We start from the raw sequence: 15,142 nt of genomic DNA, 5'->3' as shown, positions 1-15,142 counted from the left end.
CACACGGGTGGTGTGAAATCCGTGCGAAACTAGTCAGTGAGGTGAGATTCCATAGCATTTTCGATACTGGCGCTCATCAACAGAGCTCGGAACGGTCTGATGATGATGACTGTCAGGATGATGTGGCCTCGCAAATGTAGTCACTCTGGTGTAGTCCAAGTCGCTGAACCAATCATCAAATCAGTTTGTGGTTTCTCCGCTGCCTTGATTCCGTTTCGGTCGCTCTGTGAATTGCATTTGCATGGATGATGCAAACACGAACGAGCACACCAAAGCAAGCTTGCCCAGGGCGAGGCGATGCATTGTATCTTGTTGAATTGCAGCGGTCAGGTAGCACGATTAGGTCCAGTGATTGTCGCGGCGCTGTATCCCGGGCGTTTTACGCAGTTTTCCTCAGGGTGTCTAATTTTTTAAGATACGAAGGTGACGTTTCGGTCGTTTAAGCAGAGGACAGTGAATATAACATAGCGAACGAAACTCGACCGTAATACTAACTTACCATGGATCGCGATATCTCAAACAACTGAAGCATGAGGCGGCCTGGTGCAGCACATTCAGCTGCTTAAAAACCTAATAAACGAAAGATTCAGCTGGGTTCTAATTGAGTCTCCCGCAAAACTAAATTTGTCCGCCAAAAAGGAGACTACTTCAAAATCAACTAAGGGGAATCGGAATCTAGGTTACCTTTACTAGTCGTAGTCTCATTGGCGGAACATGTGCTGAGCGGTCAATGGCGTGGTTCACTGCAACTGCTTCCACTTGCGAGAGGATTCGGCTGCTGGCCTTCAAAATAAAGGCCCATAGCCGTAGACTGTTAGACTCTGATTGAACGATGGTCACGATCTGTCCGACCGGAAGCTGTTACGGCCCAATATCACTTTCCATAAAAATCTACCGCCATATCTTACGGGTAGAGGGCGGTCTCAAGGATGTTTTAGCATCGGATTGTACAACGTTACGGGACAAGCCGACTCCTATACAATTCGCACGCACTATGGATGTTCACTACTCTCACAATCAGTGAACATCCACTCACGGCGTTAAGGCTTTATATCCGCCCCGTTCACAGACTACTCATACTTGGTGTTAGTGTGAGGAGACTTGGTAATGTTCAAATGATATTTCGTGTCAGTGAGGCCATGTAAAGCCGTGAAGCACTGTACAGCTGTTCCACCCTCGACAGCACGCATCTCACCAAACTCCAGTAGGGAGTTTCAAAACCTCAATATCACGACCAGTGGTTGAACACGTAATGGGCCAGGAGCGGCTGAACGGCAGCGTGAGTAGCTCTCATTTGTCACTTAATCACATTCGCCCAAACACTAACCTTGCATTGTACAGACGTAAGGGACAGTCGTTGCCTCACAAGGGCTCAGCAGTAAGAGCGCGAATTTACTGACCGAACCCGGCCTCTGTCTCTCAATTTTTCCTGTCTAGTCTTGGGCAATCTGGCAGTATTCCAGCCCTAATGCTTCTGGTGGTATGGCAGTTAGGCACCGAAACGGTGCTACAACTGAACGATTTTTTGTCCCACAATCGTTTTGGATTCAACTGAGGACGGAAGACTGCTATAATAGGCCGTTGCAATGGAGCTAAGTCCACCAGTAGTTTAGAAATGATGTGAAATATATGGGCAAAATGTAAACTGCAAGTTGATCTACGAAAATAATCATCGCAAGGGGTAGCGTTGGTCACCACCCTAGAAAGAAAATGGAAGTACTTAGGGCGAACTCGTTGCAAAATTCAATGCCCAAGTTTATTTATATCATTAGAATTTGTCAATTGTGCTGTAACTGCGCATGTTTGTATTGGGCTATAACAGCTCACACGCTTCAGCTGGCGTGCACGGAAAGCCCTATATACATGCGAACCTGGGCTTGGTACAGTCACCATCTGATGAAGCAATGAACAGTGGATCGTGTGACGTGAACTGTGTGATTAAAGCGCCATTGAGCCAGCAGCAGTCCAGGCTCATTCAAACCATTCAGCTGTAGCACCGCCTCGGTGCCTACCTGCCATGTCATGTGAAGGAGGCACGAGGGCTGGGATACTGCCAGGTTGCCCAAACCTAGGCAGGGGAAGCCGTGATACAGAGGTCGGGTTCGAACTATGGACCTTCCGGTCAGTAAATTCGCGCTCTAACCACTTTGTCCATCTCGCCCCAGTCCAGGCTGGTGGTCAACTACTCGTTTCGAATGATACGAGGTTCAACTGCTTACCGGAAAGTCGTGGGCTAAAGTGCTCATCGGGAGATGCGCATTTTTAATGAATACCAGCAAGAATGAAGCACCCACACAGATTCTCTGAGCTTTCAAGCATTACATGATATCAATTACTGGATGTAACCTAGATTGGAACTTCAAAATCTATTAGGAGGACCAGCTCCGAACGTAACTGGACTACACAACCACCAATGGAATAACTGCCTTCGTTAAGACAGACTGGTTATTCTTCACTTGCCCTTGACAGCTGAGTTCTATTTTTAGCATCACCTTTTTGCCCGAAGGAACTTTCCACATGAGCTTTATAAACGGTCCGTTTTGGGCTTCACACGACACTCCTGTACGCGTCAGTGTTCCGTAGATCAGCTGATTCGCAAGCTCATCGACCTTCTGGTTTGGCTAAGCGCAATCAGGCTATCAATCGGCTATCCAGACACGAGCTCACGGTATTAGAAGGCATTGGGAAAACTATGGCCCACAAAAATGATATTCCATTGACTAATAATTCCTTGACAAGTACCGATGCTGATGTGCAACAAACTTCTTGGCTTGGCTGGCATCCAGAGGCTACTTATTCAGAGGTCAGCTCAACCTTATTTTTCCACAATTATTTAAAATTGAGTTTGAATTTTCAGGAATGTTTGAGTTCCACTTTTCATAGTGTTACCCCTCAGAATACAAGACGTGTTGGCGAGCACCCACCAAGAGGTGTACTGCATTTCATGACGTGGGGTCAATCCATTCCGGTGCGTATTGTGGTTATGAAACAGGCATATTGAAAATGCCCTCAGACCTGAAATCACTTCGGAGTCAAACGTGTGTGTTTGGTCCCCCAATTACGTACGGCCGATGCAACTCACATCCTGGAGAGAACTTGTAGGCCATGGACGGGAATAGATTACCTTTCGGAATCAAACGTGTGTGTTCGGTCCTGCAATTACACACGGCCGATGCGTCTCACATCCTGGAGAGACCATGGACAGGAATTGATTGCCGTTTTCAAGCCACGTTTTACGACCTATTGAAATAGTGTCAGAGTTTTTAGGATCCTTATAAGTAGTGCCTTTGGTCAATGAAGAAATATTAGTGGAGAGTGTTCTCTGTCTTGGTTGAATCTTATTGGGCGAATGAAGTGGTATGAGTATCGGGATTTAAGTGTCGGTACTCATGGTAGGATGTTGCTATACCGCACTCCGTTATCAACAAGCAAGAAGCGGTTCCATCCATAAATGTTTATTGCTCAGAAATCAATAAAAGCAGAAGCAGAATTCTATTTACAAAGGGGTCACGTGAGTCCTTTGTTGCTCACAGCTGAAAAACTGATCGCTTCCCCACGGCTCACCACTGTAAGGCTGAAGGATTGATAATTTCGATTTTAGGGACTTCTCGATATTGCGTGTGTAAGGAACGGTGTTCCGGGTCCGTCTGGTCCACGTACGCTCCGATCTGCTGTGCAATCCAAGTCGACATTGGTCGCATCGATGGAAGTTCGTGGTAAAACGTGAATGCTTGTTCAAAAGTTCCTTTCAGCTGCCCACCACCGTTTATACAACCTGGAAATAGTGAGAAAGCGAGGTTCGGCACTACTGACAGTAATACGTGCGAGAGGGTAAAACAGGCTTGCGAGCAGCACCCAGCTACCAATCTGTTCTGACAGAAACTGAGGCATTTGGGCCCGTACCGATACACAGAAACGCAATTTGGTAGAATGAATATGAAGACTGCAAACTGAATGTGTGTGGCCTGTTTGAAATCTCACTGAACGGCGAGGAGCTCTCTCCTCAACTCTCCTGTCACCATTGGGTGTAGATGAATTTTGCCCTTCACATAACTTTCGTACTAGTTATGTGTATACTGACCGACCACACTGAAATCATACAACTGCAGCCACGCGTTCGGTGCACGTTCAACGTCCGATAGATAACCAAGTAACAAGGGAAATTGGCAATCAAGAAACCACGCACAGAACGCAACTGAGGCAGAATGGTGTGGGTCTTGACAAAACCTAGGAGCAACGACAACCAAGAGGTCATACCCATCGGAAGATCCGGTGAACCGCAAGCAACAGTGAGTTTATTTTGTGGTACGGGAGTTAAGTGTGCAGACAGAACCGGGAAAGTCCATGTTGGCTACAGTTGGTGGCGCTACACTGGCAGGCAAATCACGTCACGAATAACCTAAACAGCGGGAAACCGATCATGTCCGTGCTGGTGACCGTCTGTGCGTCCATCGCTATGATGTGGAAACCGGCCTCAAAAATACTACTATCTAATGGAAAGTAGCTACGAATTAGTCATGCTAAGGCGGGCGTGACTGGGCTACTTATCAACCCCAAAACCCGATTCCGATCAGGCACAAAGTAGACAAATAAACAGTTGATTTTCAGCTTCGACCACAGAAAATAAGCCCTTCACAAAAGCGAACTTGGGGTTCCGCTTCATAGCACGGGAAATGCAAGGTGAAAACTGAGCACGATGATAATTTTTCTGTTCTGCCGGTGAAATGGGCGAGGAAGTGCACAACAAGAGAGAAGCATGGGTGAATAGCAGCCATTTTTATAATGAGAGGCTAATAAATTCCGTGTGAATGTCGGTGGACAACGCGCCATGGAAGACGCGTGGTAGGTGCGGTACAAAACAATGAGTGGAATCTACTGAAAATGCCGACATCCAATGAGTCAACGAAATACAAGGAAGTCGGGGGGCAGCGCAGAACAGATCTAGAAATGGCTAATAGGTAACGAGAGTACCGAACTTGAGGTTAACCGATTACGTTGAAGCATAAATGCATAAACACAAGCACTAAAGTGACAAGTCATCCAACGACGCACTGATGAATGGCGACTAAACATTTGAAAAGCTCGGCGAACAGGTCAAGTAATCTTTCAGTTCGTAGAGGGCTCGAGTCAGCGCCGAGAACCGGTCGAAAACTCCAGTAAATGCACCAGAGTCCCAATGGACTTTAGGCACCAAGGTAATACCATCGCATGTATTAGTACAAAATACTGGTGTGTAGCTGCTAAACAGTCGCGAATAGTGCAGTTCAGTTTCTCAACCACAAACCATGTGATGAAGTACACCGGTTCCTGCTGCAGACAGGTGAATCCCCAATTAAGAATGACAGTGGATGGAACTGAAGGCAATAAGCCACGAACAGAAAAACCGAGAAAACAGTTTCTTAACCATGATTGCTATAAATCTAAGGACTGCTTCGTAACCGCCGAGGTAGAGAATGCCTGAATGCTTTATATGTTAAACACAAAAGTGCGCAACCAGAAGGGAGGTGAACGCATGACTTCACAGAAGGGTAGATGTTGCGGTGAACATCCTTCTGTGAGCTTTGTTGAAGACCTTGCGACGTATGACTGCAAAGCAGTGTCAATGATGTTGGTGTTGTAACTTTCTACCCAGATTCTTTGATAACGGTTTGGAGGTGTACACACCTCCGGTGTGTGTGCGTGCAGACCAACACTAGACTTGACCTTGCTCCCATTGTTTGCAGTTCATTGCAAACAGTTCATAAGACAATAAAACAGATGCTTAACCAATGATGGCTGATGAGAACGGGACAAGTTGAAAGAGGAAAACGGATTGGTCCGATAGAATGCGGATCGGCAATAACAAATGTTAGGAGAGAGACTGAAAACCAACCTCCCGGACAGGCCATGATTTCCACGTAATCGAACGGATAGCATGTGGAACGTGCAGTAGGTTGGTTCTCCATACAATGCCTCGCTTTGTACACATTTTTCAAGGACTGCACCAAGTTTTGAATGTTCCGAAACCCGTTCGCCACAGCAAATGCGAGCAAACAAGCAGGCGGTTTGACTGATTTGATTGATCGATAAGGCGTACGACTGTTTGGAAGATTGGATAACATCTGCTTGGCGGTGGCACAATCCTGACTAGATGCGAAAAGAAGTAGCTCCTGTGAATGTGGAAAAATACGAAGCGAACAGAGATACATAGCGCGAGGTACACATACGAAGCAAAACAAAAGTCTTTGAATGAAATAACCTGCTAGGCGAGATTCTTAAGCTGTCTGTAGACTAGGCATGTAAATATTGTTAATTGTCATGGTTGTATGAGGGCTGGGATTCCGCCAGGGCGCCCGCACCTAGACAGGAGGACGATTAGGGTCCTCATCCAAAGCCTTTGGCTCAAAAGCCTAACCGCAAGGCAGCGGTGTTTGGCAGGAAATGCAAATGCATTACCATTTCTACAGAGGGCCAGGAGATTGTGTTCGTCAGACCTCTAACCACTGACCAACCTGGTGTGAGAGACTGTGAGTGTCGTGCAGACACCCTCCAGTATATCTCAATGGGTTGCCGAGGTACACAAACCACCACAGCACGGTAAGGTTCAATCTCTTTGTGACGGACCGTAGACTAGGGAGCGAATTTGTATACAGTTGGACGGCTCCATTGAATACTACGCGGTGGAAACCTCCAAGCGCAGAAACACTTTCATTCCACACCATGAATTAATCTGAAAATTTGACCACTTGAAAGCAGAAGGGTGGCTATTCTCAACTTCTCGCGATCCTTGTGGGCGATGCGACAAAACCACCAAATCCATAGGAGTTGGATTTGATAATATCAACTACAGGCACCAAGCGTTTCGTCTTTCATAGGACTCAGCGGGCAGATGTAGGAGAAACAGTTCAGAAGAGTCTCGCGGTATCCACGGAGGTGAAACCAAGGACGCCTTAGGTCACACGTTCAGCTGTAGCACCCATTCGGTGCCTAACTGCCATGCCACCCGAAGGTTGCACGAGGGCTTGGATACTGCCAGGTTGCTCAAGCCTAGACAGGGGAAGTCGAGAGGCAGAGGTCGGGTTCGACCGGGTATGGAAGCACAGGAGATCACTGACTGGTCGTTGATGACAGCTGGTCGGGGATGAATCAATCGGATTCCCCGTAAAGTGGTTAGTAAAACAGAATAAACCATATGGTGTTGATAGGAGACAGTTAAAATTCAACCACCTTCGTCGTTCGCAACATGCCCTAACAGAATGTACCGCAGAAACGTCGTACTTTTAGGGAGATATTCCGGACATCAATAGGCGGGCAGTGACAAGCTGACATTATGAGCAGTGTCGTGTTGAGGGACCTCAAAAGGTTGACTGAGCAGCCTTCACCTTCAGAAGAGCGAATCCTTCTTTCCATGGGACAATCTCTATCTCCCTCTTGGTGTTCGCTCCTCGATGGAACTACTGACGACAAAATATCTCGTCTGCAGTTTCTAATAATCATCCAGCTGTAGCACCCTCAGTTTCTGAAGGCTGAACATTCTTAAGCGTCCTCTGGAACGTTCCTGGACGTTCTGTGAATATTGAACAATAATGACCGAACACTGCAAAACGGTTCCATAACTTCCGTAGTAACTTTCAACCTCCATAAGATGTGAAGGCGGAGATTGGACACTAGACCATATACTACTCGCATGTTTCAACAGTAGCACACACTGTTACACCGGTATTGGTATGGACGCACATCATCATCATCATCATCATCATCATCATCAATGACAGCATGACATCAGTGCTCAACACCGATGCTTCACGCCGGTATTGATATGGACGCACATGGCGGTTCGAGTTCAGACAACCAAGTTCAGATGAACACTTTTCAATGTGAACCGATCAGCTGATGCCATTGTCCCTTATCCCACTATTGGTCGTCAGTCATGGAACATCACCCATAAATGAATAGCGACAAGGTGGAATTTAAGTAGATCAACCACCCCAGTGTGTTATTATGTGCCTCATTCTATTCCCCAAATCCCTCCTCTAACTGCAAGTCTACCAACTGAATAAGAGATCATTTCACCGCTAGACACTCTGATAGTAGGAGAGAACGTTAAAGTGTTCGCGCTACTATTCGTTTGAGCTGAGTCAGGAAAGTGTACTATTCAGCGACACATAGCGACTGGATGCGTACTGCTCACCTGCAAGTCTTGGTTCTGAAGGGTCCGCGTCAGAACGCGGTCGTCTGATGTTGGATCGTCAGGGGGCAAATGAATGGAAAATAGTTCCGCAGCAGCCTGTGCAAACACGAACAGAGCGTATCCACCGGAACCACTGCCTGCATGCCGGTACATTGGCGTTCGCAATGGGGTTGGTTCAGGCATGGGGCTATGCACCGCTCCATTAACTGAGCTGATATGAGATCTATCATGCAACATAAGAAAGAACCCATAGAGTAACATAGTCAGGACGAATCAATGCATTAAAGAATATACACCACACACGGTGGACTGATTTTTCAATTGTTACCTTCTCGAGTCGCTCTCTCTGGTGATGACATAGTTTGAGCAGTAAGGACATCTCTTGATTATTTGATGTAGGGACCTCTGCCATTTACCTAGCTTGTATTTATCAGCCCTCATTTATTCCAAACATGGTGCCCATTGAATACGTCTTTGATTAGTTCCATCTTTAATCAGTCAACCAGTACATATAGGATATCTACCAGTGATCGAACAAGTTAGTCGCAGCTGATGACCAGGTTATGTTATCGACTGGCTTTCCTTACTGGTTTGACTCAACCTCTTTGATTCGTTTTGCTTCGACACCAAGGAAATCATGGTCAGCAGTAGGAGGCGTTCAAGAGGCTCCAACTCACTATCGTAGAAGGACTCTTTATCAACCCCATTACAATCCCTCCAAAGTTGTAATAAGGACACACAGTATCCAATGTATGCTACAATTGAGTTTGGTATCTGTACCATTCTGTCGGAAAAACTCAGTAACCCGGGCAAAAGATTCGCGTTTCTTTGTCCACATCGTTTTCGTTCAGATAACTGCGCTGGCGCGATCGTCCTGGTTAGTCCAAACCGAATAGAGGAAGGGATAGGCTAGGACATTGCTCTTGTTCGAGCCCGCAATTCGAAATCCAAGACTCAAACACGTAAGGCGGGCGTGTCACTACCATCCCACCAGAGCGTGCTACACCCACTTTAGTCCAAACGGGTGAATATGTTGTGACAGCTATGTCCGTCTGTCAGAAATCCCCAGTCACATAGCGCCAAGAAAGTTTAAAGCCCGCTGTGCAATTTCGTGATTTATGGAAGCGCGATCTGCGTGCATGATAATGACGAGTCTGAAGCGACTTTCATCTGTCAGTAGAGCGCTTGATACTCTGATCTGTTTCTCGCTAAACCGGACACTTACTATCTTACTTTGGTTTCCACAATGAGAAAACACATTAGTAGTGATTAGCGCATTTTTACGGCATCAAGTGTATAAAGATAAATCGCTCCGCTGAGCACCCTTTTGGTGTATAACTGCCATGCCACTCGAAGGAAGCACGAGGGCTAGGGTACTGCCAGGATGCCCAGGCTTAGACAGGGGACTTCGAGAGGCAGGGGTCGGGTTCAAACCATCAGTAAATTCGCGCTCTAACCACTGAGTCGTCTCGCCGCATAAAGTGTATTTCCTACTGGTGACGAGTCACGTGCCTAGCACCATCCTACTCGAAGGCTCAATTAGTGAAACTACGAAAACGAGGTCCTAGAATAACGGGGAGAGCGAAATGGGCAAAAAATGGACCAAAGTCCTTGAAGAATAACAGTTTTCAAGCGATGGTAAGTTTGTCGTAAAGTTATGGGACACGATAGTCACAAACCCACCCCTTCAATATTTGCCACAAATCACATTCAACATTAACTGGTTCTTTCATCGATAGTGGCCCTTGGTCAGTGATCTCTTCATAGACTGTGTCGAGGATTTCCAGTAATTCGTTGGTGGCCAGAACCAAATCCACATCCGGAACCATTTCGGGATCATCTTGCCGTGCCGAATGCGCCGGCGAAGCGAACTCAGTCCGCGACGCTTCTAGCTTCTTGTCAAAACATGGCATTATGGTGACATGGTACAGCGAGGATTGCTGAGATTCAGACAGACGTTTTAGTAAACTTCCCGCTATTTGCTGTGGAGAACGCACGACGGACAAGTGCGGGAGAATAGAGAAGGATTGGTTCACGAACTTTGTGGTTTCCTTTGATGTTTCCACACCAGTGTGGGTTTTCTCCGCGTAACAAATCCAGCCTACAGATAGAACAAAAGACCGAACCAGATGAGTGCAGTTCTAACACAAACTTCTGGACACTGATACAAATAGTGAAGGGTCAATACTGGTAAATAAATAATAATGTACGCGCCGTTTGTGCGCCATAAATAACCGTTTTGTAACTCGATAGGAGCTGGATAATGCGACCAGTACAACGTAATCAACTGACCAGGCTGACGGACTCACGAAAAAAACGGATCGATACACCTCTGATTCTAACCCACCTGGACAAGCACCGCAGAACACCGGTAGATGTGCACCAGTCGGGTCAGAGTTGGCTGCCGTGAAACGCCGGATGAATTCTGCAGCAGACTCGGATAAAGCGATGTCTCGGAACCACGTGGTATTCAGTACGAGGCCGACACCCATCGCACGGAACTGCTGCACCAAAAAGCGCTCCGTGCATTCCGCTTCTGGCAGGCCTTCGAGGTCAGTTGAAAATTTCGCTTTCCACTCTTTATAACGTACAGCATCGTTCTTATTCAAATACGAGGCCAAGCTGACAATGGACTGCGGTGATATGGAAACGACTATTGTGCGCTTAGAACTGGAGGCCTGAAACATGATAACATGTTAAACTCGAAACGTACTTGGTCTCTTTGACGTAAAACGTTCAAAAACGTCGGCGCGCTATGCTCCGAAATTAGCACGCTTTCTGCGGTGGTAATACATCCGCTACACGCCAGACAATCATTCAGCGATATGGAGGCCTTCTTTAGAGTGTAACTTTCCCCAGTCTTAAATCAATCATTAGTATAAAAGTGTACATCCCGAGAGACTTACACCTCTGTAACAGCGGTGTAGGTACCATCCTGTTCAATCCGTATTGATTTAGTACGGCCACCTTGTGTGTCGACCTTCACCGGTTTGATACAACTCTGTCGAGTGAGTGAAGCTTGTGAATTAGGGTTACCTTTGCAGGAGCTATATAGTCATCAATATCATTCAGCTTGACAATGGTAGAGAAACTCATAGACGCGATCGAACAGCTCTGACGGCGACAGGTAGCAGGGTGCCGCTGCAAATGATAGCAACTGGACGCCTTCTATTCAGACGGCTTCCGGACGAAAGTAAAAAGACCAGTTTGGTTGAACAGGCTGAAATACAACCCAAGGTCAATAAAGCAATCAAGGGCATAGAGGCTAGGGTCAGCATTCGCCATCGTTTGTTCCTGTGATTGACCGATGTCACTAGACGAACAGTCTTTGTAACCTGAGCCGATAGTATTTGGCCCACTCAGTAGTGCACGTTAGAATTACGCTGCACAAAAGGATGGCATGTGAAGATGTGGTCAACGCAGCCACTTCCCGGTCGAAATCCCACTTGATTCTCACGAGTCAACGGTTCACGTGCCACCAAAAGACGACGAAGAATTAGCGACGCCAGAAGCCTTGTCACAACATGAGTCAAACTAACACCTCTGCGGTTCCTACATTCACTGCGAAGTGAGAATTGACACCATTATCAATTCACCCGAGTTGTCTGGGACGGTCTCTTTCTCCTAGATAGATCCAAGTGGGCTAGACAGGCACTGGCTGAGGAGTTCACCGACATCCTTGGAGAGAGAAAAAATCGTACTGCTGTAGCACCCTTTCGGTGCCGAACTGCCATGCCACCCGAAGGTTGCACGAGGGCTGGGATACTGCCAGGTTGCCCAAGGCTAGACAGGGGAAGTCAGGAGGGTTGGGTTCGAACCACGAACTTTCCGGTCAGTAAATTCGCCCTCTAACCACTTGGGCCATCTCATTCATCCCCCAAGGACGGGTTAGAAAAAGTCGGCCCCACAAACGGCACACACCGATCACCCAAGGGTTGGACGTGACCACCAGTGCATTAAACAACACGTTCAAAATCTCTTAAAACCAGAGTTTGGTGCTGTTCAGAAGGTGCCAGCTGTCACACAGTTATGTCTTACTCTCTGCGTCCCTCCTACGGCCACGTTAACCCCTTGCATCCAGTCCACGGCATCCGGGAGGGTCCATCAGGACACCATAAAAACCGTTGCTTCGTGCTTCAGAATTTTAAGTCGAGGACCAGAGGAAGGGCATCCGAACAAAACCATACTTTCTCCCACTTTGTGAGTCACATGCTTGAGGCGAGGTACCACAACCAAACTCCCTTCGTCGGTTTGGGTAATCACGGAGCACCATTCGGGTATTAAGCCACTGAAAGGTAAGGACAAAGACAGTCGTTTCGGTATCTAGGTGCCATATCACCCGAAGAAAGCAACAGGGTTGGGATACCGCCGGATAGCCCAAGTCTAGATAGAAGTCGAGATGCAGAGGTCGGATTCGAACCACGGGACTTCCGGTCAGTGAATTCGCGATTGAACCATCCGCACCTCAGCCACTGAATCCCCCATAGCTCCCTAACACAAGTCTTTCTTACTCACTTAACTGCTGATCACTGCTTCTTCCCAGTAATGTAAATCGAAATAGACGTTGCCCAGCAGTAAATCTACCGATTGTTACCAAAATTTTCCGGAAACCCCTACCATCATCATCATCATCATCATCATTATCAGCTGTAATAACCGCGTACTGGTCGTACACTGATTGGGAAAAAGGTAGCTCTTGTTCAGACATTTCGTGCGATCTATGTTGTATCTCAGAGACACGTATAAAAGACCCCAGTTCAGTCGTACAACTCAAACCGCCCGAGTTTTCAAAGTCCACTGTTCGGGTGTCTGGTGGTCCTGATGCAATGGCGAGTTGTGCTTCACCCCGAGTTCAGCGCGCTTGACTGAATCGGGCTCCAGGTTGATTGACTCAAGCAAGATGTGGTGAACGGTGTTTGCTTTCTTCGATACACAGCAGCTGTGAGGCCCAGAAAGTCAGCTTCTATTGTGATTTTTCACGGTGACTCCGGTCAGCAAGAAGTACAAATGTCATGAATCTGGCAGGTGGCCGGAGCAAGTGAATGCTCGGGCTGGCCGACCGAGCGGCCGATTTGGGGTTGATGCACACCACACAGAAAATGGGAAGAAAATTCTTCAATGATGTGCTGAGCATCACTTGCTTCTAGCCAGCACAAACTCTCAGCGTAAGCAGTCACACCGTGTGACTTGGAGGCCACCAAGTACAAACCGGCAGTAGACTAAGTTGGAACATGTGACCTGTAGAGAGCTTCGATAGAGGTTTGCCTTTTGCTGGACTCCGGCTATGGGTATTGTGCGGCCGCGCGTACCAAATCGCCCCTCTGCCCGAGGTCGCTCGCATACCCAACGAACATTGGATCTGGTCACGATCAGTAGCTCTAATGGAAGTCTAAAAATACAAGAGCAACAAACAGACTCCGAAAAATAAGGAGTCTGAGAATTGGGAGATAGCGCCGGTGTATTGGAAAAGCCCTGGAAATGCAGAAGGCTGTTGCAAAGGGGAAAAGGAGTCTGGAATTGGGAGATAGCGCCGGTGTATTGGAAAAGCCCTGGAAATGCAGAAGGCTGTTGCAAAGGGGAACAGTCGCTTCCCGTTGCAGCTGTTTCGATCAGTTGGTCCGAAGAGGGCGGGTGTTAGTGTAATTACTCCCAAAAAAGGATGAAACCTCGATTAACTCACAGAGATGTTACCTTGAACGATGGGCAGAACACTGTGAAGAACGGTTCAGCTAGTCCGTATCGACTCAACCCCTGGAAGGACAAATGGACCCGAGTGGAAGTTCGATACCAGTCCGCCATCGAAGACGGAAGTTTAGGGGAGGATACCATTAATTCGGTGGAAGCAAGCAACTGGGCGGTTTTCATCCTAAACTCGTCAAATAAAGTGGTGAGTCCTTCGTGGCCAACCCTATATCAAAATGTCTGGAGTGACAAGAGAAGTCCGAGGGAATGCAGTACCTGGACGTTGATTCATACATTCAGAAGGGATACAAGAACATCGCCCAAAAGCCAGAGGCATCAGCTTGGTGGTCATAGTTTCCAAGATCTCTGGTATTATCCAACGCAGGTTGATTCATCATCAGGAGGGTCGGATTCGTGAGAAACAAGCTGGGATCCTCCAAAGCCGAGGCCGCATTTATAGAATCTTCACTTTACAAGCACTGGAACTAGGCCACTCCACCTGGCGACCTACAGTGATCGCCTTTCACAATCCCAGGTCTGCTATTGACTGTGTCGATTGCCAGAAGCTGTGGCAGTGTCCGTCTCTTACAAAGGCAGCATATTCTACTTCCCTGGACGCGTGTCTGCGTCAAATTCTAACATGAATTCACCACATCCAGTGGCGCATCCGTCAGCCAAAATCATCTACCAGTAATCTTGTTGTCGAGGACACTCAATTCGAGTGAGAAGGGTCATTCTTCCATCAAGAAGACGTATTCTATCATCGAATCCATCAGGAGGCGGCCGTACAAAGTACTCGGAGGGCCCTTCAATACGACAGTCGACAGAAAAGCAAGAATTGAAAACGGCAAAATACAGCGCTGGAAGGTTGAGTTACTCAACTATAAGTGTAATACTTTCAACCGACCTGGCGAACACAATAATGCCGACATTACTTCCTTGCACAATTTAGTTGGTAGTGTTGGAATATTGCTAGTTCGGGTACTTTCATCATCATGGACATCAGTGTCAAAACCGATGCTTCACTGCCGTACAGCCATGATTTACATGAAAGCCTTATTGTAAAGAAAAGAATAAAGGTGGACGGGGGAGGGACCTAGTGCTAGCTTAACACAATCATTCCGAGGTGACTATACCTCCTGACACTCACTCAGGCAATCTGGATAGGAACTGATAACAAGAACACCATTGACATCGGTTGGCAGCCATATCTTGTAGTGTCTCCAACCAGGCACAGTGAGGATCACGCGGTCCCCATCCTGGAAGGCGAGTAGCACCGACAGCACCCAA

At 47.3% G+C, this 15,142-nt stretch overlaps 1 protein-coding gene across 1 annotated transcript in view; it reads right to left on the bottom strand.

The window, feature by feature from the left end:
- Positions 1–15,142, bottom strand: part of T265_11005 (hypothetical protein) — a gene marked incomplete at both ends in the record, with an annotated part of 45,376 nt that overhangs the window by 18,961 nt on the left and 11,273 nt on the right. Inside the window, 11 exons of the mRNA XM_009177542.1 lie at positions 3,083–3,153; positions 3,565–3,775; positions 5,873–6,149; positions 8,171–8,393; positions 9,854–10,271; positions 10,518–10,848; positions 10,884–11,030; positions 11,079–11,206; positions 12,537–12,661; positions 14,788–14,948; positions 14,989–15,111. Of these exons, the coding sequence (XP_009175806.1) occupies positions 3,083–3,153; positions 3,565–3,775; positions 5,873–6,149; positions 8,171–8,393; positions 9,854–10,271; positions 10,518–10,848; positions 10,884–11,030; positions 11,079–11,206; positions 12,537–12,661; positions 14,788–14,948; positions 14,989–15,111 (2,215 nt within the window). The remainder of the gene's footprint in view (positions 1–3,082; positions 3,154–3,564; positions 3,776–5,872; positions 6,150–8,170; positions 8,394–9,853; positions 10,272–10,517; positions 10,849–10,883; positions 11,031–11,078; positions 11,207–12,536; positions 12,662–14,787; positions 14,949–14,988; positions 15,112–15,142) is intronic.

The sequence above is a fragment of the Opisthorchis viverrini genome (genome assembly GCF_000715545.1).
Source record: "Opisthorchis viverrini unplaced genomic scaffold opera_v5_432, whole genome shotgun sequence".
NCBI classification, from domain to species: Eukaryota; Metazoa; Platyhelminthes; class Trematoda; order Opisthorchiida; family Opisthorchiidae; genus Opisthorchis; species Opisthorchis viverrini.
The sequence above is the reverse complement of the archived record's forward strand: the minus strand, read 5'-3'. Positions and strand labels throughout refer to the sequence as shown.